Source organism: Bacillus rossius (assembly GCF_032445375.1).
Source record: "Bacillus rossius redtenbacheri isolate Brsri chromosome 4 unlocalized genomic scaffold, Brsri_v3 Brsri_v3_scf4_2, whole genome shotgun sequence".
In the NCBI taxonomy this organism is placed as follows: domain Eukaryota; kingdom Metazoa; phylum Arthropoda; class Insecta; order Phasmatodea; family Bacillidae; genus Bacillus; species Bacillus rossius.
In genome coordinates this window covers 40,235,228-40,262,895 of record NW_026962011.1, presented here as the reverse complement: position 1 = coordinate 40,262,895, position 27,668 = coordinate 40,235,228, and the positions used below count along the sequence as shown (strand labels likewise).

At 35.6% G+C, this 27,668-nt stretch overlaps 2 protein-coding genes across 13 annotated transcripts in view; one reads left to right on the top strand and one right to left on the bottom strand.

The window, feature by feature from the left end:
* The window catches only part of LOC134542058 (fatty acyl-CoA reductase wat-like), a 175,232-nt gene that overhangs the window by 102,016 nt on the left and 45,548 nt on the right, over positions 1-27,668 (bottom strand). The window lies entirely within an intron of this gene.
* LOC134542059 (putative fatty acyl-CoA reductase CG5065) overlaps positions 1-27,668 on the top strand; it is a 72,356-nt gene that overhangs the window by 10,511 nt on the left and 34,177 nt on the right. For 5 of the 6 annotated variants that reach the window (XM_063385936.1, XM_063385935.1, XM_063385934.1 and 2 more), the window contains exons 2-4: positions 1,213-1,461; positions 12,003-12,148; positions 17,529-17,638. In XM_063385936.1, coding sequence (XP_063242006.1) covers positions 1,213-1,461; positions 12,003-12,148; positions 17,529-17,638 — 505 coding nt within the window. Of the gene's footprint in view, positions 1-1,212; positions 1,462-12,002; positions 12,149-17,528; positions 17,639-20,093; positions 21,988-27,668 lie in introns of those variants that run through there. The other variant, XM_063385937.1, reaches the window with a different exon arrangement.

Below are 27,668 nucleotides of genomic sequence, written 5' to 3'. Positions count from 1 at the left end.
TTAAAAAACACTTTCAAAAATTAGTCAATAGCAAAAATCATATTTTGTAATTACTTACAATTTATTTTAATTTTTAGAATCCATGTAGCTAGATGTAGTTGAAGTTTAATATTCTGATAGTTAAAATTTTTTTCTCATCTATCAATTGCTACAATGTCAAGTGAAATAAGTAAATACTGAAAATATTTTCATGTAGTAACTAATTAGGTTTTTTTTTCTGTTGATATGTAGAAGGGCATAACACAGTGTTAAATAAAGCATTTGGTCTAAAAACTGTGTAGTCTTTTAATTAATTATTTTAAATCTATATTACACAATAACGTAATTTCCTCACATGACACATGAAACATTGTGTACATAAATTTAAATTTATAAACCAATGATCCACAATTTGAATCAAGCTGAGAATAGAGGTATCAGAATTATTGTTTAAATGTCTATAATTTGACATCTCTTATACACAAACATATATATGTTTGTGTACATACCACACACACACACACACACACACACACACACATCTTGATAAAATCTTATTTTCACTAGTCACATGTAGGATTTTATACCTTTCTTCTTTTACTTCTATCATAGGCCAATGTTAAACAAATCTGTCATTGACTACTACTAGACATTTGTTATGTCACAATGTGCCATTCAGTAACTGTATTATGGTAAAATAAGTACTATGCAGTTACTGTCTCATTTTCATTTCAATCCAACACACTGAGACTCTCTGACAGTCCCAATTTTTTTATACCACCAACCATTAGCTCTTGGGTTAAAAAAAAATTGGTGTTAAAGACCAGTATCAGATCCATTAAAACATTAATTTTAATACCAATCAATTATTATATAAATAAATATTGTCTAAAACTGTTGCCTGAAACAATTATTGATATTATCAGTCCTTACTGCAAGGTGTAATATTTGGCCAGATTGTACCAGCATACAAATTTTGAAAATACCTGTCTGTAGGCTGACCTAAAAGGAATTTTTATATTTCTTATGATAATGAGATTTACGCATGGTTAGAGTCATTAGGTTCATGTCGTAATTGGTTTTGGTAAGCTGGTAAACTCGACAAACATGACGGTACTGCGTATTTTAGCAATAAAGTTTTAAACTAAAACTGCCCAACAAGTATTTAAGATTAATTTGGAAAAAAACTACATAGCTACAGCGAGTTTTTATTTTGTTTCATGCTGACTGTAGATGTTTGACCGCATGAAGCGCGAGCGGCCAGACTCGGTGGACAAGATAGTGTTCGTGGCCGGAGACAGCTCTAGTCCTCGCCTGGGCCTCAGTGACTCGGACTACCACCACCTGACCCAACATGTCCACATCGTGCTGCACCTGGCCGCCACGGTCAGGTTCGACGAGAAGATGAAAGTGGCAATAAACACAAACATCAAGGGCACTATGGAGGTCATACATCTGTGCCAGGAATGTATATTACTTAAAGTATGAAATTTTTTGTGTTGGCATTTATACCTAGCTTACAAAATATTTGATAACGTGAAAGGTCTTTAATTAGGCATGTTCGAGTCCACAGTCATGCCTGATTATATTAATGTTAATATAGTTTTAAAGAGAATACTAAAAATTAATATACAGTACAACGGTACTAAATAAGTAGTAATAAACTGTTCTACAGAAAGAAAATATAATGTTTTGAAAAGTCTCTGAGATGACGTTGCATCCATAAGTCACAGCTTTTCTTCAAAAAGTCATTATAAAAATGTACCTATGAAAAATCTGAGTGAATTAAAAACAATGGCAGCTCAGTAATGAGCTCAGTATGAACACAAGTGGCTTATTTAGTACCGGACTGCAGAATGTGCTGAACCATAGAATGTCAGATTAGAGTCCAGTCACTGTGATATGTCGAACACTTAAGATGACTAAAACCTTCTGTACTGTAAAGTTAGTCATTTTGATTCAGTCAGATCATTCACAACTACTTGTACTATCATTAGAGAAGTCTGTTATTGGAGAGATACTGCTAATTAATGAAATTTGCTTTTTGTTACTGATGATGTTTATGTATTCATCAATTGCTCTCAAGATAAACAGGATTAAAAATTTAAAATAGTACAACAGTCATCATTCGATTTCTACTACATGATAAAAATTCCATTAATTTTGTTAAATTTATTGATATTTTAACGTAATAATTGAAGTAAATATCAAAAATACCCCAGTGATTACACATCTGCCAACTAAATAAAGGACATTTACAGTCATAACACGTAATAACTTTGGTAGATTTATTTGCATTAAAGTTTATAAATTATGACTTGCAGTAAAACCCGTTACTTATAACCTCTGGTTAAACATTTTCATGTTTTGTTTCTTTACTAGTGTTTAGTGATCTCTTGTAATATTTATACACTATGAATTATCCTCTTTCCTGCAGGTGTGATTCCCGGGAACCTACCCAGATTTTTCGTTAAGTGGGAAGCACGGTGGAAGTTACTGTGAGCCGGTGGATTTTCTGGGGATTTTTCAGAGTTATTCCGTTTCCTCCCACCCATTTTTATTCCATCGCTGTGACCGCGAAGTCACTTTCAATAAATTCAGATGCTTCAATGAATTTTTCATTTAATAATTTTCACCACTATGCCATGGATGATCATGCCATGGAACCCTTTTGCTAATTTTCATTCATGTGACTGGTTAACTCAAATTAACAGTTTACTTATCAGTACCTTTATTAAGTATTTGTCAGTACCAGTTAGAGGTGGGTCGAAAAGTATCAACCTGATATTTTGTAACTGATACACGCCTGTATCATGTACTGCAAACGAGTACACTTGAAAAGTATCAAGTACTTTAGTATCAGTTTTTGAATTCGCCTGGAACACCACCACGACCAATGTGCGCGTGCGCAGAACCCGATCGCAGATGACGGTCACTTGGGCGGAGCCAAGGAGCATGGGCGGAGCTTGTGAAAGGGGAGGGAGCGGCACGACGAATAAGGGATAAAGGAAAAGAATGTAGGGGAGGAAGCGCAGGGGAAGGCGTTGAAGGAGAGGCGCAGGGCAGAGCGAAATTGTTACGAGTCGTTTTGTTTATTGTCCCACATCAAAGTATGCTTAGTGCGCAGTGCGTGCACCGTCTTGTTCAATAATAAAACTAATGAAATTTTAATATTAAAAAGTACATTCATACAAGATATAATATTTATATTTGTGCACCTAACAGCTATGAAAATGCAAATAAATTCTCAGTTGACACTAATAACAGATGTAATCAACATATGGACTTTCTTTTTTCGAAAACAATTAGTAACTAGTGTTTTCATACATTAAAAGATTACGATTTTATCAAAAATTTAAAAAAAAAAAAAACAGATAGGTACATTAGTGAGCATACTATATCAATATACATTTGAGTTAGGTACATCAGGCAGATAGCAGTGCCAATATCGATAAAAAAACAAACACTTTGCAAGTTCAGTCACTATTTAACAAATAGTATTGCATTATAACTCAGTTTTTGTTTACACAAATTACACTTAGCAAACTCACTATTTTCCGTGAAAAAATTCCACTCAAATTAAGTATTTTTCTTGCACTTATCCATTCCTTATTTCACTATAAAGATACTAACTACAAAGCATGACAGCCCGCAACAATGTACATGGTAATACACGGCCAGGACAAACTGCAGTGAATGTTGAACTGATTGATACTGGCTGTATCAGGCGAGCATGAGAGTAACAGAGGTAGAGAATTACCGGGCGTGATAAATAATGTATCAGAGACACCGATACCTTTTTACGCTGGTGATGACGACACGGAGGATGTGTAACCTGTAACGAGAATGCTGATACGTCGTTGCTACCTGGGACCGCTACTGCTCTATCTGATACAAAAGTATCAGATACTTGTAACTAGTACATTACTGTATCAGTATCATGTTAGTACTGATACCAAAAATTGCTGTAACAACTCACCTCTAGTACCAGTGGACATAATGAGTTTTCTTAAAAAACTAAATGTATCTCGACGAAACATTAGCTTGTGCCACCTCCTGTATGCACTGCCTGTATTTGTGACTAGAGTGGATTCCACACAAGCTACAAATGCCCGAAAAACAAAGTTTTAAAATGCAGCCCTATATGATAGGCAGAAATCAAAACAGTTTCTTATGCCTCTGCCAGAACAACAGTATTGTTTATATTTAAAACTACATTCCAAACATCTACTAATCACAAACTACTTAACTTCCTTCTTAAGGCTAAGATCCTGAGTTTCTCGCGAGCGGGCAAAGACACGCGTAGTTATCTTTGTCCTCAACAGAGCGCATTAGCAGTACTGTTGAACGATGTAGCGACGCGCGGAAAAAGGAGAGGGGTGGGCAAGAGGACGCTGTTCTCAGAATTCTTATCGCCCAGCGGGGTGTCATGTTTACGACCGGTCTGGGGGAGGGGGGTGGGGAAGGGTGTACTCTTCCTCGGCTAGCATTAGATTTCCAATCCCTTTGCCACTCTGTCCCTTTCCCATACACCCATCCAAGACTACTCGATCCTCAACAAAGCGCAAGAGAATAAATATTACTATTTTTGGTACATTTCAGTTAGAAACCCTTACGTAACCGAGTGCAACCCAAGGTAATTATAATAAATATTAATTTGGTGCACTACACATATACGATATACAAATTGTATGTTTTACTGCGGTGATTATGTGGCCAAAACTATCAAGATTTGGTCTCTTTTCCAAGAACGCTCGTTCACAGCTAACAGCTACATTCAAATAAGTTGGCCAGTAATGTAGTTTTCCTGCCCCCGTAAAAAAAATAATAATAATTTTTAACTGTGTACTACAAAGGTTTTGCGCTCCTACAAATTTTATTTCTTTACACATTTTGTCACAGGTGTGTGCGTATGTGTATTACACAAACAGTTGAACGTTTACCATCTAATAGCATGATGTTATGTTGCAAAGCGGTATTATTTGCTATATTTGATATCTCATTAGGACTGTATTTTTCTTTGCAACTATATATACAGGTGAATTTTTTATACTATCGGAGAATATTTTGTAGCTGAATATCTGTCTTCAAAATATTGCAGGTTATTGCATTAATTTTAGTGTTTTAAATGTATTATGTTTTTAAGCATGTATACATGAGGCTAGAGCTAGAAAAATGTTTGGTTTCCGTTTTTAGCTGACCTGCAGCTTATGGCTTTTGATTACACTTCCTTTTTTTATATGTGATGTTTAAAAACGATGTTATTTGTAAATGTCCTGGCATTCGTACTTCTTGTAAAAAAACATAATCATATTTTCGAAAAATAAGCTATCATTTAGTAATTTATTATTGCAATATAAATATGTGTGTATGCCAGTCGCGTCTGGCGAAATGAGGAGCTCCTTCACGCTATCCCTACTGGTGACGTCAAGCATCACTGGTAGTTCGTCTTTTATGTATGAACTGGAAGTCAAAGAGGCTCGAAATAAACATCAGTTGTAACTAATAATAATAATTTAATTCTGAAAGGGCCACATACTCGAAGAATCGCCTTCTCTGCGCAATCAAACGTGTTGGAAGTAAAATATCTAAGGAGTAGGCTACACGTCATAAGTTGTATAAGAATATTTCGGAGGGAGCTAACCAAAGGATATTTTATCAAGCATACAGATAAAGTGATATTTTAAGAGTAGTAATTCCCCCCCCCCCCCAACACCACCCACAAACTGACGGATTTATTGACACATCCGTACATAAAAAATTACTGCTCCAGAATCTGCACCTGAATCGTCTTAGTGGGGAAAAGGTGTACATAAATTACGATCACTGACTGAGGTTATACAGAAGGTAATCAACCAGAGTAAGTGATTAGGAGCAAGGAATACTAATCCAATAAATATGCCATTTATATAATTTAATGATAATTTTTACTCACGTTTTAGAATTTGATATTGCTGAATAGCAAATTTACATTTTAAAATATTGTAACAATGAAAAATTGCGAATCAATAAATATTTTTTGCTGAGTGTATAATTTGATTATGTCTTAAGACAAATAGAAACTAGATATTATGAGTACAAAATATTTGTAAGTAATAAAAATTTACATAATAAAATACTTACATTCATACAAAATACAAATATTTTTCTTAGATATACAAGTATAACTTCAATTCATTTTCGGCCAACGAACATAAAGTTATGCGTTGGGCCCTGATAATAAATAATACCTACATAATTACATTTTCACTTTTCACCAAAAGTACATGAGGTACAAAAGTCAAAAAACCTTAAAACACAATAAAAATATACCCGGTATACATTATATTTTAATACAAACACCAATACAATACTAATTTTAACTGAACATTTTTTGGAGGTAGGTATGCATAATTTTATTAAAATTAATCAGAAAGTAATACAGTTACATGTTTACAACCTTGCGTACTTCACTTGCCTTTGACGAATCCGGATATGTTCAATGTTTAGCCAGCCGAAAAGGATGTTTGAATTTTATTTTTAAACACATGTGAAATTAGTCCTTTCTTTTAACACTTCATCGCTGTCACGTGAATTTAAGGCATCTTACATTATTATTGTACGTACTTTTGTTTTGTAGTAACGATCGGTAGGCTAAATATATATACATGTGTTTGTTGAAACTTCGTTTTAAACATCCATAAATTAATTTTGTCAATTTATTTATTGATACCAGTAAAATACAAAATAAATGATATTTATTTTACGACCTCTTAAATTATTTAAATGATATATAAAATATGACCAAATTTTTTTTCAAATGAGGACGTATTTACAACTGGAAGTACGCGAGAATTACACAGAGTCATTTACTTGCGTATTGCATAGCATACTTCACGTCCATTTCTGACAGCCTTGCGAAGTCACTTCCAAAGTATCTACAAGTATATTCTTCAGGCGAATTCGGACATGGCATTATAATCTTCCATTATATCTAGAAGACGTGTTCTTACATTTGCTTGGAGTTTTCAATTATTTTTTTCCAAATAATAAAGGCAATTTTAAAGTTTAACTCCATTTCAGAAACACTTACGCAATATATTTGGTGGTTCTCTGCAAGTGTATTTTGTGTTTTATTCTATTTAGATAATGAAGTCAATCTGAATTTATTGCCCTTTTTTCAGATTTGTTTATACATTAGATGTATATAAATATAAAAATGTATGTAACAGGATGAATCTTATATGGTTTGAACAGTTATCTATAATGACTTAGTTAAAAGCCTTTCTTTTTTACTGTTCAAGTTGGATTCCTTTATAACTCAAAATAAATTATCACGTAACTAAAAAAATGAATAAAAGAGCAAGCTTCTGTAGTATAAAGGTGTTAATTTTATGAACATAATGTAATACAATTTGTTCTCTAGATAAGTAGATTTAGAAGTAAGACTTCATATTTCAGTCGTTACCGTGGTACGACTTCCGGAAAAGTTTTACATATATATATATTTTTTTACAGAAGGTACCGGAGCTTGCAGGTTGCGCAGTAAGTAATTGTATTGTTTGCGAGAGTTCTCTGTTGGCAGTAACACCTATGATATATGTTTGATGTTCTGTTTCCAACTCATCGTTAAAACTAAATTTTACAGACTGATTATTATCCTTTGATTTAAAATCTAAGTTATTTACAGTGTTTAAAATATGCTTTCTTGCGTTTAAGAATATTTCGTATTGTTTGTATGATGTTTGAGTTACCCGCAAAGATAATGAGATAGTTATTTTATACTGATTCTTTAGCGTTTTTTTTTTTTTTAATTTTAGTCTTGACAATAGGGAATGAATTATTCAGGCTGTGCTAAATAGATAGCTTATGCTTTATGTCATTAAGATCAAACTCTTCTGTTTTTGTGCATTGTATAGTATTCCTAGTTTAGTTAATTTATCCAACAATATATTTATACAGTCAAGGGCTTAGATGCTTTATAAAAAAACTCAAGTGATTCATAATCAGTTGCCGTGTATAGATATAATTTGCAGAAAATAATCAGTATATGTTTTACTGCTTAGAGTTGATATAAAACCATGTATAAAATTTGAAAGTATTTTGTACTTTTCATACTTAAAATTATCATGCAATGTTCAAATATTTTTCGATATAAGTAAGGACACATGTATTAAGCGAATACATGTCGTGTCAGGCTATTTCACACATAACTGTAGCTTTTTACTTAGAGGTTTGGCAAATTGCGGGCGTGCAGCAGTACGGTAACTGCGTCCTCATTGGCCCCGTCAAGTGCGGGAAAACAGCCTTCACCGACCACAGCCAATAATTACAAGAAAAATCTAAAGTGTTTTGTAAAATACCTTGACATGAAATGTATTCGCAAAATACAGGTTTCCCTAGATATAAGACGTAATTGCTCTCTGGCGATAATTTTCTTTACTGGTATTTGGCAGGAGAATAGTTTTTGTAGTCTTGTGATATCCATTCTGAAAGAATTCCAATAATGGAATATGTGTTTATTATAATTAATGGAGAAGTGTATATACTATTAGCAAATGGATCATTAAAAATGTGAAAAGAAATTATAAAAAATTACAAATTAGTCTACTGCACATAAATCACAGATTTTAAAAAACCAAATTTACTATAACATTCAAAATATTACAGAGCGTGCCATGTAGAAAACACGGACGCATGTTGTTGTCTAAATGAAATAAATAAAATACAAGTCTGCGGCTTTAAATATCAAAGAAATAAAATGTTTCATAAATATTCAACGCTTGTAAGGGTACAACCATACATTACACTGATAGGACATATATTTTTTCTAGTACATCATACTGATTCCTAACCAGACACACATATATAAATAATTTGTATTACACTTCAATTAATTTGGCCATGAATTAAACCTGATAAATAAACAATGCAAACAAGCGAAACTCTACAGAGTATCGTCAAATAAAACCTGGGCCAAAAGTAAATCAATATTTTAGTGCTCAATACAATTCGAAGGAAATGGAAGATTTTTGTAGTATTATAAATGATCATACAAGGATTGCTGATTTGGTTTTGTATTAATTTTGAGCGTAAAACTACCCCGAAAATATTGAATAAATTTTTCAGTTAAGCTGCATATAAACTGAACTGGTTTGCTAGCTGTCTTGCCATCGTAAACATGACTATGAGTCTGATTGGCCATGTTGGTGATAGGCACGATTTTCAAGGCAGTCTCCCGATATTATATGAAATGTGTTTTATTTTTATACAAAATGAAGCACGAATATGTTTTATATTTCTTGTGTGAGATACCAGTTGCAAAGACTTTGCAGTTTGATTTTATGGGTAGTGAATCAATGGTATAAAATAACTTCATTTATTTTTTCCCGATAACATCTTTTTGACATTAGTATAATTTAATCACTCGCCAAGCAGAGAACCTTATTTTTTGTAGTCACGAAAAAAATTGTTTGTATTCAATATCAGCTAATAACTTACTATTGCTTATGTCATCAAATACATTTACAGTACTGTTCAATTTGTACAAGCATGAGAAGTAAACAATAATTTCTGCAACAACGTTCTTCCGATTTTAAAGGTGCGTCCCTATTTCTTAATTTTATTTTTTTAGTAATTAGAAAATAAAAATCGGTACTTTTCCGAATTTACTCATTGAGGCTGCGACCCAAATTTCAAGTTTCCAGCCCTTTTGGTGTGGGTTGGAATTTTTATAGGCCAGTGTGTGAGCGAGTGAATTACTTTTTGCATATTCGAGCAATTCAAAACTTAGGCAATAAAGTTTAATTATAACAATTTCACGTAAGCTAGAAAGCTCAAAGGCTGGTAAAACAATAGAATTTTATTTCATATAATTCTAGATCAATTTCATCTAAGTATAACACACCCATTTAAACACATTTTATATACATAATAATTTTACTTCAGCAAGGTCTTCGGTTTCTTGTAACACAAATAAAATTACCTAAAAAAATTACTGGACATACTTACAAAAGTTTTTAGATTGTAATATTTGCCAAATAATTTAAATAAATCTAACTGAAAATGTAAGAACACAATATAAAGGTCTTTAAAATTGTATTTTGGAAAATTACCTGAATGTTTATTTGCTAAAACTCCTCATTTCACTTGTTCAAAAGTATTTACATGTATACATATGCGTGCGTGTGTGCGCGCACTTGGAACTTATGTTTCTTTGATCATTTATAGTTGCAAATAATGTAGCGGATGTTAAATTGAAAAATATATAATTCTTTCTGGCCAATATTTGTTTACAAACATAATTTTACATGACCCCAGAAGAAAAAAAAAAAAAGAATCGCCACTGCTTTGTAATTGTGTTTCTAACGAACTTGTGTAACTAACGAAAATGTTTAACTGCTCGAGGTTAGTGATACAATAAATGCTTGGGTAGTGAAAAATCTATTGTTAAAAACCAAAGGTAATTTTAAACGACTTTTAGTTTACCATTGTTCAACGACAGCATCGAGAGATTGGCCCTTATTTTTGTATCGTTATATACATAACTAAATCATTACGGGAGGAAGTTGCCATAGGCGGCTGGTCCTTCAGTTACTATTTTTTTTTTTTTTTAAACATCTCTATAGAGTTGCAATAGTAACTATTAATATTTTGATCATAACTCATTTATGTAACATTACACCAAGAGGTATAGCCCATTCTACCAGAGCTAAAGTCGAGGTACAAATATAATTAAAGAAACACAATTAAATAAATATAACTAAAGAAATATAATTAAATAAATTTATAGAAAATCATTGTCATTTTGCAAATAATTTTTTTACAATAATTGAAATATTCTAATAAAATCTTAAACATTATTTATTTGTCTTGAATGTACGATTCTTGAATAGAAGTATAAATAATAATTTAATAATTTAAATTGATTTTGGAAGTTATATTATTATATGAAACCATTTTGCTATTATTGTAATACACCGTAAATGCTAAGGTAAAGAGTCATATCAAAATACATAATGAAGTCACTAAGATAATATGTGAAATAATGTTGTAATAAATGTAATTTGCGACGTTCACGTAGATGCCCGTAAACGAAACAGGTTAGATATTATTATCATATTTAGCACTTTAGTATTTCCAAAATAAGTTTTTTTTTAAGACGTCCAACTATTATAATAAATCTCTATCTACTAAAACAATTCAGTAATTGTAGTTAGATGATTTTAAATAAAAAATATTCTATGAATAAATTTGTCACGACAAGTGAAGCATATTAATAATAATTTACATCACTGAAAAGCTGACAAATATATCTATAGAAATTGTCGACAACGTGAGACGGTTTTCAATTCATTGATTACTATTGCTGATACTAGTGTTGTGTTTTGACCGTTTCGAAGCGATAATATTCCCGCCTGAACTCCTGCGATATTAGAGCCATCTAGTGAGTAAACTCGGAACTAATCGGAGCTCTAGCGGCAAACTGTTGAACTCGTTCCTTTCATCAGCGGCAAGTGACAGTTAAATCACAGTATTTAATACTCAGATTATTTAAATTCTGTACGTTGTATTAAAAAAATTACTAGACAGAATTGTTCATTGTACCTCCTTTAAGTTGTGTGCAAAGTAACAGCCGTGTACCGTTAAAATATATACCTAATATTTAGTTTTGAAAATTTCAAAATTAAAATTAAATAAGAAAGCATTTTTTGAAAAAACATTTATCGTCATATTTACAAAATTCAAAGTTTTATTTACAATTCTGTCTAGTATGTATTTTTGATCTACTACGATATTCATGGGAGAAATAATTTTCTTGGAGGCTGCAAAACTAAGGATCTTAGCCTTAAGCACTCCTTCACAGCTATATGTAGAGCAAATATTTTCTTTGCAGCTACATTAAGTCACCAGAACACTCAAATATCAGTGGAAATTACTAACAACCTTGCAGGCAATTATCTCCGTCTTGTGTGTCAAGCACCACCATTACTAATGATCTTGCTGTCAATGAGATGTTGAAGCCATTCTTGAATCTGTTACAGGCAGCAGTGTTTGTCACCACTGCATTCTCAAATTTATTCGATCGTGTAGTGGAAGAGAAGTTTTACGACTCACCGATGCAGCTGGAAGAAATAGTTGCACTCATGGGCGGTCTCTCTGAACAAGAACTTGAAATTCTGAGTCACAAGTAATACTTTTTCTTTCCCTTAAAATAATATATATATATATATATATATATATATATATATATATATATATATATATATATATATATATAAAGTTAGCAAGACAAAACTTATGATCTAGCTTTAGTATCTGAACATAATTATTTACACCAAAAATTCTGCTTTATTTATGTCTGAATAAAATTAAGTGTAAATATGGTACTAAATACTAGTAACATAAGTTCTTGCTGATGTAACAGCACACATTTCAATTGATAACCTACAGGAGCTCTTAGAGGTTGTCCATTAATCACGTGATGTTTTTTTAGCAAATTTTTAACCCCCCCTCCCCCCTAGTGATTAGTGGTAATGTTTCAGACTAACCCACTCCCCCCCCCCCCCCCCAATAAATCACGTGTATTTTTTGGTACAAAATATTTTTTAAAAATTTAAGAATATTATCTTTAAATATAGGTATAATCTAATTTCATTCTGGAAAATTAAGCACAGTGATAAATATGTCCAGACACACATTAAGGTTGCAGGTTTATTCTCACTGGCATAAAAATAATAAAGGAAAGGCTTATATGTGATTTACGCATGTATTCGGCGCCAAAATCACAGTCTTACTGGCGACTGGCAAGCCGAGCCGGGTGGTTCATGTTGCGGCGGGCGGGGAAATTGTTGCCTGGCTACGGCGAGTCAAGGTCACGAGTCGCTTTTCGGTTTAGTAGAAATCGCGCGAAAAAATAAATACACGTGATATCTCTCTACACCCCCCTCCCCCCTTGTGATATTTCGTGATTTTTCCCGACACCCCCCCCCCCCCCCCTTTTCCTTTAGAGCCTCACGTGATTAATGGACGATCCCTTAGGCATCAATTAAAAATTTGTTACCAAGAGAACACTATGTTCTAAACTTGAGATGTTTTATTATTTTATTTTGTTACATGTATTACATGTAGTGGTGTGTTATTTGTTTTAGACTATTTGTAGTAAAAATTTTGATTTTATGTTTGTATTTCTATTAATAACTCACACAAAAGAAATGGGAAAATATTCATATAATTTACTGATAGAAAATATAAATTTAAATTGTAACTGAAATGTAAAAATAAAAAAAACTGAAAGATTTTAATTCAGTATAAAGAGCTCCTCAGGCAATTTTTGGTTGAAATAAATAACCAAGACTGTCAGAAAGTGAAATTAATTTTAATACCAAAATTAATTTATGGCTGTTAGACAGAATTGTGATTCTGCCACCAATAAATCTGGTAAACTTGATTAATTGTTTGGAAAAATTCTGTTAGATCTGAGTAGTGTTAGGAAATGTTTTCTAGATTAAAGAAATGTGTGTGTGCAAAAATTTTGGTGAACTGGATGATAATAAAGGCCGGACCCAAACCTTACATGGCGGCAGTTTGAACACCTTTAGTATTAAGATTATGGGTCTGCAGGTGGTAATATGTAGTATTATTTGACATAATCATGGAGTCATAGTGTGCACGGTTACGTATAGGGGATGCCAGTTAACCTGTGGAGCTTACAGCGGCATGCATTTTTAGTAATGAAAATAGCAACCTCACTGCATTTTGTTTTTTGGTCACCAGAAGAATGGATAAAGTGGATAAAATGGTTTGAAGGTTCCAGGTAGCAAAATAACTGCACCAAAAATCATAAGATAGCCAAGAGAATGTGTCGGTGTATTGCATGGGTCTAGAAGCACCACGAAATGTTAAAGAGTCATTCGCCTTATGAGATGCAGAGGCCAAAATGTACAGTGTAGTGAAAGACAAGTTAGATTGATTCTTTAAAGGGAAAAGGAATGTATTATATGAATGGACCAAGCTCTTTAAACAGCATCAACAAGATGGCGAACCAGCGGGCCAGGTCTTGGCAATTTATGTTCAGAAAATGGGCTATGTCACACCCTGAGAGGGGTCTCAGCCGAGTCTGTGTGCCCACTATTAACTTTCATTACGAAACCATCCTCCGAGCAAGCCCTCAAAAAGCTTTCCCACCATGGGGGTAACTTTGGCAACAGTATGCCGCCCCACGTCAAATGGCTTTACCGTTGTGGAATTTACTTATGACTGTAGGCCGCCCCACATCAAATGGCTTTCCCGTTGTGGGACTAACTTGTGACGGTAGACCGCACCATGTCAAATGGTGCCCAACATGAGGCTAACTTGCGAAAGTAGGCCGCACCATGTCAAAATTATGTTTTTTATCATCGTTGGGTCCATCTGTTTGTCGCTGTGTTGTCCAAGGTGGTTGTTTGTATTTTCTGTTATTTTGTACAACCGTCTCATCTTCAACCCATTGTGTTCTTCTGTGCCATGTTATTATTTTCTGACTAATTCCTTACACAGAATTCTCTGTGCTGTCTATGCATTAAACATTTGACTTTTGCTGATTTTGGCTGGTTTTTCTGTGTGTTTGTCTATTCATTTTTCTTGTCCATTCTTGTAGTTTCTCTATGACTTACAGTGAAATCCAGTGTATGTCCATAAAAATGTTTTAAATCAATCCTCCCCACTGCAAGAATCCTTCAAAGAACGTAAAGATTTCTAGTTTAAAACCTATAAAGGCATGGATAATACAGTAATTGCTGAGCATCTTTCTTGTTATCTAAACAGTTCCGAGCAGTCGAAAACATCAATGAAGTGGTGGGTATTACCTAAGCAACACAAAAGACAAGATTACACAGGAAATTTTGGTGGTGTAAGGGCATCAAGTGCCACTACTAGTCCACCCTGTTATAAAAGCACTTGATGTTCTAAGGGTAAAAAGCAGCAGATGAAGTAACAGGACAAGAGCATGGCTATCTCAACAAGTTTTCCTAGGTCTTTGAAGGTGTGGTAAAATTTACACACAAGTAAAACTAAACAACACGAAGAGGCCACTCTGTATGCTGTGGTAACACCATGGCACTGCAAATCAAGATGAAGGAGAAATTTTACAGAATGGTGTTTGATGGAGTAATAACAGCAGTTGAGCAGCCAACCGAGTAGTGTGCACCAATAGTGCTTGTGCAGAAGAAAATTACTTCAGTAAGGATTTGCATTTGCGTAGACTTCAAGAAACTGAACAAGTTCATATACCGAAGAAGCTTCAACTGCCGCCATTAGAAGAGATGCTTGCACAGCTTTAGATGGTTCCAGATGTTCAGCTTCTACTAACCTCGTTTGAACAATTTTACTTTAATTGTCTGCAATTTGGAATACACTCAGGTCCGGAGCACTACCAGAAAAAAATGCAGTAGGTAGTTGGATGCATCCCAGGTGTTGTAAATCAGGTCGATGATATACTGATTCGTGACCGAATAGTTAATGAACATAACGAAAGACTGAAAGAAGTTAGTGGTGAATGGAATTACCATCAACAAGCAAAATGGCAGTTTTGAGTGAACACACTGAAGTTCTTGGGATAGGCAGATAAAAATAGATTACCGTTACATGGGCATAGTTAAGTGTCACTATCTAGCCTAAGAATCTATATGGTGGCCAAACATTATGACATATATCAAAAGAATCTTAAAAAAACTGCCATCAGCACCTGCAACCGCCAGTTCAGCAAACTAAGCATTTCACCCTCATACATGACCTGAGAATACAAAATGTGAAATTGTGAAATACAACCCACTAGAAAACAGGAAACAGTATTGAAATGAAGACTGACTGTAATGATCAGTTTTGAGCAAACTAAAAATGCCAGCAGTGCAGTAATGCAACTTAGCAGCCAAGGTAAACAGTCAAACATGAACAGCTGAATAGGTGCTCAGATAAAAAAATATGCCAAACCATAAAATGCTGGATTAAAGACGTTTAACTGTTTTTATTTGTGCACTTACCTTAGAGAAGTATTACACAGAATTATAATATGCATTAAAAAATATAATACATAATTTTTTTTTTATCTTGGGTGTACCTCTAATTGACAGCAATGTCATTAGAGATATACTTAAAACACTAGAAATTAAGTAAATTAGGAAAGGAATATGCAATAATTTATAAGGAATCGTCTCCTCTCAGGAAGCAATGGAACACTGTTACTCAAACCCAGATCCTTCTGAATGTGACTCAAATGTTTTAACACATCTACACTAAGTATTTAAAAAAAAACTGTATTGACATCGACCGCGGCTACGCCCTCCCTAAGCCCGATGTGCCTCACGCCGACGACACCCCTCTCCTCCCACCACCACCCTCTATTTCAAACCTCCCGCCCCGTGTGCAGGTGTATGTGTGTACGTGTGAGGCGCCAACAAGAGGCGGGAGTAAAGTCTGTGCCACGACCCCTTTTATTTTATTATTCAATTTTTAGGTTTACCTAACTGTCTTTTCTTTAAATAATTTTCCCTAAGTGTTTATGTTTTAAGTGCTAGTTGTAAGGACGGCACAGCGCCCCACGCGGCAGGCAATGGAACTACCCGCAACTAGTTTGAACCATAATCATAATTAAAATAATCAATACTCAACTTAAATAATTAAGGAAACTTTGTTATAATTTTATTATAGAATTCTTAGTGTATTTGTTTTAGTTAAAATATGTATTAATAAATAACAGGAGAGACTAACGGTAAATCCAGCGCTTTCCGGCCGCCATGCTGCCCTGGCCTCTTCAGTCGCTTCCGTTCGTCACCCGGGGTAGGATGCTTGGTGAGCACCGCACAACTTCATATTTTTCTTAATTAACTGAACTTTTAACATCCGCCGGACTTTTTATCATTCTTAAACCTTTTTTTGTATCTGCGAGGCCTACCCCGGGTGGCCGACTCGTTTTAATAAATATTTAAGTTCAATTCAAACATTTAATCACGAACTGTGTCCTAAACTAACGAGGCCAGGCCACGAGGTGACCTGGTCAGCCTGTAAACTTATTCTCTCCCGCCGTTGGCGTTTTAACAGTTTCATAGTGTATGTAGGTGTAGCGCGATTGGAGACGTGTTGTAACGTTGCTGAAATAAAAGGAGTACGTCGAACGTGTGATTTTTAGTCGAGTGACCACGTGTTCCTGCTCCTGAACCTCGAGGCGTGTGGGACGCCTGAAGAGCCCACTGTAACGATATCACGTGCTAAGGGAACCGAGCCTAGCCCTACACGGGTCACGTCACGCCCTGAAGAGAGTCTCCGCCGGGTCCACGTGCCCACATCACGTGGTGGCGCCCACTCCAACAATTAATTTGTTCGTTCCCTTACCTCCCTAGTCACGACAGTATGATCCCATAAATTAAATTTTTACTCCAAACTAGTATTTTATTCAAGCAAACACATCTTCGAATCTCCTTGTTTATTTCTAAAGAATTATTTGTTTACTAAGTGTATTTATGTAGCAATAGCCATTATTTATGGTATATTCACACCAAAATATTTTTTATCAAAAATATGAAACATTTTTACAGGATCACAGGTCGTTGGTGTATCCCATATTTGTTCTCAAAGGCAGTAACAGAAAATATGATATTAACACATTCAAAAGGATTACCAGCTGCAATTGTGAGGCCATCAATGGGTAAGTGCTTGTTAAGCCAGTCTTGCATTAATAAATATATACGAGCAGTGTTTTTAAAGTAAGTACTGTTTTGAAATTTGGCCGCTGCAGCGCTGCGGTACGCATTCCATGCACGTAGGTGGTGTACCTACATCTGTTGGCAAGCTACAGACGCCATTACAAAAACATATTACAGTGTTTGCGTTTGTTTTGTGAGTATTTACAATGCCTGTACCAATTGAGAATCCCGCTGACTGTGAAATACGTGCTATGATTTGTTTTATTAGTGCTAAAGGCATGAAAGCATCAGAAATTCATCAACAGATCAGTGAAGTGTATGGAGAAAATATTATGAACATATGGAATGGTATGGAAATGGTTTAGAGCTTTTAAAGATGGTCACACGAAAGTTAATGATAAGGAACGAAGTGGGCAACCTTCTGTCATCACTTAAGATTTGGTGCAGTTGATGAAAAAGTGAAAGAGAACAGACATTTCATGATAACGATGATGAGGTAAAAACGGATGTGCTTCAGTGGTAGTTAAATCAGGCAGCAGACTTCTACAAGGATTGGATTCAAAAGCTGGTTGTATGATACAATCAGTGCCTTAATATTGGTGGAAATTATGTAGAAAAATTGATTAAGGTACAGGCTTTCATGTAAAAATAAAATGTTAAGAAAAGTATACTTTTTTTAAAACAGTACTTGCTTAAAAAACATGCTTTGTAAATATATTTATATGCATTAGTAAGAATAATATCTTATACCTACAGCTAATTCAAAACTCTACAACACTTATCACACAATGTTATATTCTGAATGTTTTTAAATGGACATAGCGGTATACATAAAATAATTTATTTTTAGATGTTAAAAAAACTGGTCTTTAGCTACTCACACACTTTTATTTTCTGCACTCATGCTAGACTGGATCATGTAACAGCCAGAATACCTGACTTTTAGTATCATGGGTTTAAGTCACCCCAAGACATTAAGTAGATTGTAATCCCATTAAAGCCCTCCAGAATATTCTCAAAACATTTAATGATTTGTATTCATCTGTTTAATCGAATTGTTTCAATGTACAGTGTATTTTAATTTCAAGTGTAAACACATTTGGAGCTGTAAAAGCTTGACACCACTAGAAGTAAAATCATATTACACAATTTTATTTATATTGTTGTATTTCACCTTCTCTCGTGTACATTACTACCAAACTGCACATCATTCACTTCAATCACATTCATCTGCATTACTCTAGTCCCCACCAGTTCACGTCAATAACAACTGCTCAGCTCATCACAGCAAAAGGCCTGCCATCTTACTAATAACATTTACACAACCAAACTTCTACAACAATACACAACATATATAAATCTGTATCTGTAATAAATTATAAGCACATTGTGCAAGTTTTGCTTAAGTAACACCTGGATGAAGTGCAAATGCTTTCCAAATGCCATAAATAAGTGAATATTAAATTGATTTGATTTATATTCACGCCATCAGAAGTAATTAAATCCTACCACAGAAGAAACCATTATTCTTCACTTTTATTCTCATAATCTGATGTTCCATGTGATGTCAAACACTCACAGCTCAATACTGAACACTCGGTCTGATTAGCATGGATATATGTGGAAACCATGGACACGCCAGAGTTGTTTCGAAAAGTGGCAAGAATTTAAAATATAACATTGCCTACTACAGCATATTTTATGTTTCTTGCAAGTGTTTTTTAAAAATTCTGCAGGCTTATACAGTTGTGATAAATACTGTAAAGGTGTAAAGTATTTTTTTTTTTATATTTTGTAAATAATGTATTGCTTCTAGCAAGATTATTACATTTATTACACCAGTACATTTCTTGGACAATGTTAAATGGGAAAATTTGCTGTCACAACTAAAAAAGTGTTTGACACTTGTATAAATTAATATCAGCTAGCATAAATTTATCAGATTTAATAACAATTCATAATATAGTACAGTAATTTCACAAAAATGCTATAATAATTACTTAATTTTTTTCTTACATTTCAACGCATTGTGATACAAATAAATTGTTTTGTGTGTAAAGCAAATTCTATTGAATTATTATTTTTCTCCTTCTTATGTTGATAATATACAATGAGCTGTAGAAACTGCAGGATCAAGGACAACAATAATTGGGTACTTAAAATAAGAAAGGTCGTAAGTGCCAGTTTGCTCAAAATCGTGATATTTAGCTAGAATGGTTCTATGGGTCATACTCGATTATCCATGAACAGCGCTATGTGCCAGCACCCCCCGAAGGAGTATGAAAAACTGCCACAAGATGGCAGGAGTGTTAAGTATATAAGTGCCACTTACATTTTCCATGAAAGGACATATGTGCCTCTACAAAACTGCTGTTCTCTCGTTTTTTGATAACTGCAAAGTGTTTTGTCTTGTTATAACCTATGTTATATGCAACATATTTACATAATGTAATGTAGATAATGGCGGACGTCAGTGGCAATGCAGAGAAGCCATGACAAAAAACGAACGCGGCATTCAAGGAAAACAAAAGATGATGAAAATTAGAGGACTAGCATATAAATCCTACAAAAATATTGGCATGTGTGCCAAGTTTCCTTTACAACAGGTAAGAGATTTACTACACTTACCCACATTATATTTACGTACAGTATTTATATTTAAAAAAACGACATGTCGTACTATTAATATCTAGCAACATCAGGGTAACATGATCTCTGCATGGTAAATACAGTCATTTTAATGGTGTATGTAACAGAATATTATTAGTAGAAAAATATGTCACACATTAGTGCAATACACAAACTGGTACATATACAGAGCTGTAATGAAATAATTCATTTGCACTGCTTACTACCGAGTGGGGTGATGCAACAGTAGGTAACACGTTGCAGTCGGGTTTTGCAGGACGGGGGTTCAAATATACCACTCAAGCCATCCTAATTTTGATTTTGCATTATTGCCTAAAATAATTTGCAGGTAAATGCTAGAAATATTAATTAATTACTTAACATAGGCGACGGTAAAGGCCCCCCCCCCCCCCCCCCCAAAACTCTCCCTAGTTTATCACTTGTCTGGAGGAAAAATTTGGTCAGCTCTTAACAATCAGGAATTTTTGCACTTGATTTTAAGCAACTGCAAATACTTATTGACAAAAATAAGTCCGCAGAGATTATGTTTTCTGACAATCGTACAAGACATTACCCTGGAAAGTTTTCAGACGAAGATCAATCTAGTATCAGGGACCACATAAACACTTTTCCTCGTGAAAACAGCCATTATAGTAGAGCTCGGTCCAGTAAGGAGTATTTAAGTCCTGACCTAAATGTTGACAGAATGCATTCACATTACAAAATGATGTACCTACAGTCAACTGTAAGTTACCTATATGTGTTATCGGAAAGTTTTCATCAAAGATTTCCCTAGTATATCATTCCGGAGACCTAGGAAAGATACCTGTAAAGTGTGTGATCGTTTGAACATTGAGGTGAAAGGTGGTATCCCAGAATCTATGCGGGCCAAAACCACACAGGAGCTTCACCACAGGAAAGCAGATAAAGCACAGACACTTTTAAAGAGCGATATATCTTCATTCACAGCTGCCTGACAGCAATACATGCTGCATTTCAATAGATTTAGAGCAGGTTATGTTTGTGCCCACACTAACCCATTCCGAAATGTTTTATCTCCGTCAGTTGTCTTGCTACAACTTCGGCATATCTGTAGGTGACACCAACGATTCCTTCATGTGTATGTGGGCCGAAACAATTGCAGGGAGGGGAGGCAACGAGATTGCTTCATGTCTTCTAAAAGTATTATATAACAGAAATGTCACAAACAAAAAAAGACTTATAGTTTGGAGTGACAACTGCGTGGGACAAAATAAGAACTGTATGATAGTATTTTTGTTCCTTTTTCTGGTGGCTATTGGACTATTTGAGCATATCGAGCAGTGATTTCTTTTTAATGGGCACAGCTTTCTCCCAAGTGATTTGGATTTTGCTATCACTGAAAGGAGAAAACGAATCACTAAAGCCATTATTCCAAGTGACCTACACCAAATAATATGAGATGCTAGAGTGAAAAAACCATTTCACGTAGTTCCCATGAATCAATATGACTTTCTTGACTTTCAGATAACAGCTGACAGTGTAATATATACAAAGAATCTTAACATTTCTAAAGCTGTCTCTATCACCTATGATTCTGACTTAAGTACTATGGTATAAAAGACTCTCATTCCGAATTGGAAACATGTAGGAAGATCAAGATATTGAGGAAAAGGAAAACTGTGTTGGACATACGGAATGCAATTTTAGAAGCTACTTTTAAAAAAGTTAGCATTACAGAAGAAAAAAAGAATGATTTGAAAGCCATGATCCCTTTTTTAAAAAAAGAAGAGCACACAGCTTTCTACAAGAAACTGTGTGGTGACTAGTAATAAAAAGTATTATGTTTGTTTTAACCAAACCACAAAAAATGTTTACTTAAAAATATATTTTGATATAATACAACATAGACATTATTAAAAGATAGTGAAGCATTTTTCATACTTAATAGCATTTGTACATACGACTTTAAAAAAAATATGTAAGTGGCACATAGCACCCTTTCATGGTTTTTATTATAAGGACATATATCTTTTCACAATGTGTCAATTACTTTATTTTATTTCTTCTTCGCAGTGATTATTTCCAAGTCGCATTTACGATTTTCCTGTTTACAATTGCACTTAAAAACAGAGAAATTATTATTAAAGCATGTGTTCAGACAAACATAATATATGTGTAGTTTTTTCATTATAACTCTGTTCCACATTTTTGGCACTTATGACCTTTCTTATTTTAAGTATCCAATTATTGTTCAGGATTTATTTATGATATGAAAATTGGTGACAATAAACTTAATTTGTAATTTTTTTTAGCTAACTAAGACCACTATTATAGTATCAATCACAAACTTACGTCTCACATATATTAAAGGGCATATTTCATTATATTATGTGGTGTTGCTAACTTTAAAAAATGTATAGCATATAAGTATTCAAAATAAGAATATAAGGAATTGGGATAAAAGAGCTGGAATAAATTACTATGTATCATTAAATTTATTAAATTAGTTCTTTGAATAAATTTAAATCTAAATTATTGCAATAGGTACATATATTTTAACATTTTAAAGATAAGCTATCATCGTAAGGATGAATGTTCTTAGTGAAATAATGTAACAAAGAGATATTTAATTGAACAATCAAATTAATTTTAAAAATTATAAACTAGTTCAATGAGTTATACTGCAATGTCTCCAAAATTGTGTGTAAAAATCACTTTGCAACTTGAATAAAAGACAATTTACTAATATTTAGGAGAAATATGTAGGTACTGGTGTTAAATTTTTGTATGTCTGGAATAAATAACCAATTCATAACCTCTTAGATATACCATCATAGGCATGATGTCTAAATAACCAATATTTATCCATCCAAACTGTATGAAATGCCTATTATGTAATGTTTTTGTAGGTATGCATCCATCTTTTATTTGATACCTTTACAGGGTAAACATTACAGAATGAAAAAAATGTTTTAAACACATACACAAGTCTGTTTTCAGGAAACAATACAAAGATTCTACATTATTTTGCATTTGATAATTATAACAGCTGTACTTTGTACATATTTTGTCTACTTTTACCATACACATCCTTTATTTTCATAGATCCCAACTATTTTTAATGCAGATTTTGTATATTTGTGATATACAGAACACATGCATGTCCAAAAAAGGACAACAATAATATCTTTGTCCTGACTATGCTTTCATAATTATATTCACGAAACAACCAGGAATGACAACTACAGTTATACAAATCTATTTAAAAGATTAAACTGTAATTTTCTTGATTTTTACCAAATGTAACAACTGTTACAAATAAGCTTCTCAGCTACGTAATTAAGAAACAACTCTCGCTAGGAATGCTGAATGCAGTGGTTTCCAGGTATTGAGCTTTATAGTGTTTGGTTACGAAAACAACTTTTAATGACAAATAAGTAATAAAACTGACACCAAGCCATTCATAAAAGACACATGTCCATGTAATGTCTTCAGTGTGATGCCCGGTTACGGAAGTCAGCAAAAATCACCAGTCACTTGTGTGTAACACTACATTTGTCCATTTCTTTTCCAAGCACTCTTTATGTAGTACTAGCATGAAACTTACCACCACAAGCAAAACAACTCAAAATTCTACTTTTTTTGCAAGAAAGTGACAACACATTCCAACCTACTCAAGAACATCAACTCCGTGGCCACTGTTCTCGCATTTGGGAGGCATTCCGCTTAGCCGCGCTGCAGACATGGACCACCTGTCAATAAATCTGAAAGACAGCTTCCTGTCTGTGATAGTTTTCACAGCCGAGTGTGCTTGCAAAAACAAAAGGGACTTGGAGGGGAGTGCTGTAAAAGGGGAAGGGCAGCAATTTTTAAAGATTTAATAATGGATGTGTTATGTATTGACATAGTGGCAACACCGTGTTTATGTAGCACACTGTGGCAACACTGCAGCCAGTTGGTGTCTTGTGTTATGTGCGCAACAGTGATTAAGTAATGGCCGCCTACTAGGGTTACCTAAGAACAAAGTGTATCACGATTAGCTGGAACAATGTTATGAAAAGGACATTACATTGGCGACGAGGATAAAACAAGTTGGTACAAACGGCCGCGGACATGGCGGGTTTTATTGGTTCGGTGGGTGAGTTCATGCCCGGAAAAGAGTCGTGGAAGACATACCGCGAACGGTTGCAATTTTATTTTGTCGCAAATAAACTTACGGATGACGAGACTAAACGGGCCGTGTTTTTTACTGTGTGCGGGGCAGAACTGCACAATCTGGTTACGGCGCTGTTATCTCCACAATCCACAGATGCTGTGTCGCTCGGCGATGTGTTTACGAAGCTAACCGATCATTTTGAACCGAAGCCAAGTGAAATAGTGGAAACCTTCAAGTTCCTCCACAGAGACCAACATGAGGGAGAGACAATCGCCGTTTATGTGGCAGAGTTGAGGCGGTTGAGCACGCACTGCAATTTCCCTAACTTGGAGCGCATGTTGCGGGATCGGCTCGTGTGTGGAGTGAGAGACAGAGTGGTTCAACAGGTTCTCCTCGCGAAAGACAAGCTCACATTTAAAGATGCAGTGGAAATCGCAGTTGCGGCAGAGGCGACTGGGAAGAACATGAGGGAATTAAGAAGTGCTACGACCGAAACTCGGAGTGAAGAGGTGAATAGAATTCACACAGGACGAAGCCGCGACAGTAAAGAATTACCTACGAGAGCCATGAGGAGACGAACTGAAGAATTAGCCACCAAACGGGACACGGAGGCCAGTACTACCCAGCAGTGTTGGCGATGCAATGGAAACCATCTGGCCGACAAGTGCTATCATCTCAAGACAGTTTGCCGGTTTTGCAAGAACCGGGGGCATATTGAGCGTGCGTGCATCACGAAAAAGAAAAACCAACCTGCTACGGACGCAACAGGTAAAGACTGGACACACAGAAAATTCCGTGAAGTGCAGCATTTGCAAATGGACACACCAGCAGAGGACATTGCATACACCTTGTACAGTATGCAAGACACCAATCGACGAAAGCCTTTGTGCATGGAAGTGTCCCTAAATGGGAGTCCTCTAACCATGGAAGTCGATACTGGGGCAGGCCATTCCGTCATTAGTTGGCGAACATTCCAATTACTGTGGCCCCAGGAGCCCCCCTTAAAAAAGGCAAGGATTGTGTTGCGTACATGGTCTCAGGAGCTTTTGGAAGTATTAGGTATAATGGAAGTAGAAGTGAAAACAAAAACCGGGAAGATGGCAACACTGGAGCTTTTGGTGGTGCAAGGGAATGGGCCCAGCTTGATGGGTCGTGATTGGTTAGAGCCACTGGGAATGGAACTGGTTGGGCTGCACCAACTTGCAGATGCTCATTGGAATAGAGTGATGAACCAGCACCCTTTTATTTTTCAGACAGAGGAGTTAGGTAAATATATTGGACCAGAGGTGTCAATCACCATCCATCCGGGAAGCAATCCAGTTTTTCGGAAGTGTAGACCTGTGGCTTTTGCACTGAGGGAAAGGGTAAGTGCGGAAATTGACCGCCTAGTGCAGCGAGGTGTGTTTGAACCAGTGTCTTTCTCAAAGTGGGCTACACCAGTGGTGCCCATAGTAAAAAGTGATGGTTCGGTCAGGTTGTGTGGGGACTACAAGAGCACGCTAAACAGTGTGTCAGCGACAGAAGTATATCCATTGCCCACACTCACGGAGGCTTTTGCGATGCTTCAAGGGGGTCAAGTTTATACAAAACTTGATTTGGAGGAAGCCTACCTGCAGGTCACTGTGGACGACGCCACAGCAGAGCTGCTTACAGTCAACACAATGAAGGGACTCTTTAAGGTAAGGAGACTGCCTTATGGAGTTAGCAGCGGGCCAGCGATTTTCCAACGCCTGATGGCCACACTGCTTGTAGGGGTGCCCGGCACTGTAGTTTTGTTGGATGACATTTTAATTACTGGGGGTGATGCACATGAGCATTGGAACCGTGTCCATGAGGTCCTGCTGCTTTCATACGGACCATGCCATCATGGTTTGCGTGGAGCATCTTCATCATCACTAATCGTAGGGTGGTTGGGATTATAACCCTAGTTCCCCACAACAAACAACTCTTGTGCACCGACAACTCATCTCGCCTCACATAATAAGGTTGCAAGTCCCCATCTTTAATGCCTGTCGGCCATCCTTCCTGTACATATGCCATGACCTGAGCTAACAAGGGATCTTGTTTAGTTTCTGCAGCCACTTTTAAGGGGTTAATAAGTGGCTCTGGTAAATCTTCCAGCATGAGTACATCACATGGTGCTGGGACTGTAAATTCCTGCCCAAGCAGAGGCAACCTGCTAAGAGCATCAGCATGACTAATTTGTGGCCCGGGCCTATATTCTAGTTCGTAATCATGCATGGCCAGCATCAGGCTCCAACGTAATAACCGAGGAGAAAGCGTATCTGGAATAGGTTGTTTAGGATGCAATAGTCTTAGGAGCGGCTTGTGGTCTGTTACAATTTTAAAGCTTCGGCCCACCAGATACTGCCTGAACTTAGTTACGCCAAATATTATTGCGAGAGCCTCTTTATCCAACTGTGCGTAGTTGCCCTCACACTGTTGCAATGTTCTGGAACCAAATGCCACAGGAGCCTCTAACCCATTCCCTAGCTCATGAGCTAGTACTGCTCCCACCCCATACTCCGAAGCATCACAAGTCAGGATCAACGGCTTGCCCAGGTCATAGTGGATAAGAACTTGATCTGACTGCAGCAGTCGCTTTGCGCTCTCAAAGGCCTGGCTGTGTACTTTTGTCCACTGCCACGGAGTCCCTGCATCAAGTAGTCTATGCAATGGCTCCAGTACTTCAGATCTGTTCTCCAAGTATCTTTCATAAAAATTTAAAAGCCCAAGAAATGCCTGTAGCTCTTTCTTATTTTTTGGCTCTGGTGCACCATGAATAGCTTCCACTTTGCTCTCCAATGGGTGAATGCCTCTTCCATCAACTTTATGCCCCAGGAATTTGTCATGAATATAGACCAGTGTGTCAAGATGGCCGGCCTATGTAAACACAGTCAAGTAGTCGCTCGTGTTATTGTATGCATATTGTAGTCAGTTGACGAATAAATTAATTGCAAACAATCTCTCCGAATTGTCAACGTATTCATTTGCTAATGAATACATGGTGCCGAAACCCGGGACTGTGTTATGAAGAGTTAAACGAACATACAACTAACGTTAACAGTTAATAAGAAATCGTCATGGCCACGGAGTCGGGGGTAAGCTTAAAACCACCCAAACCATTAGTAATTACAGAACAAGGTATGGCGAATGCGTGGAAATTATGGAGTCAACAGTTTGAATGGTATTCTGTCGCAACTAACCTCATGAAAAAAAGTCCAGAAGTACAAGTTGCCACCTTCATGACAATAATAGGCCCGGAT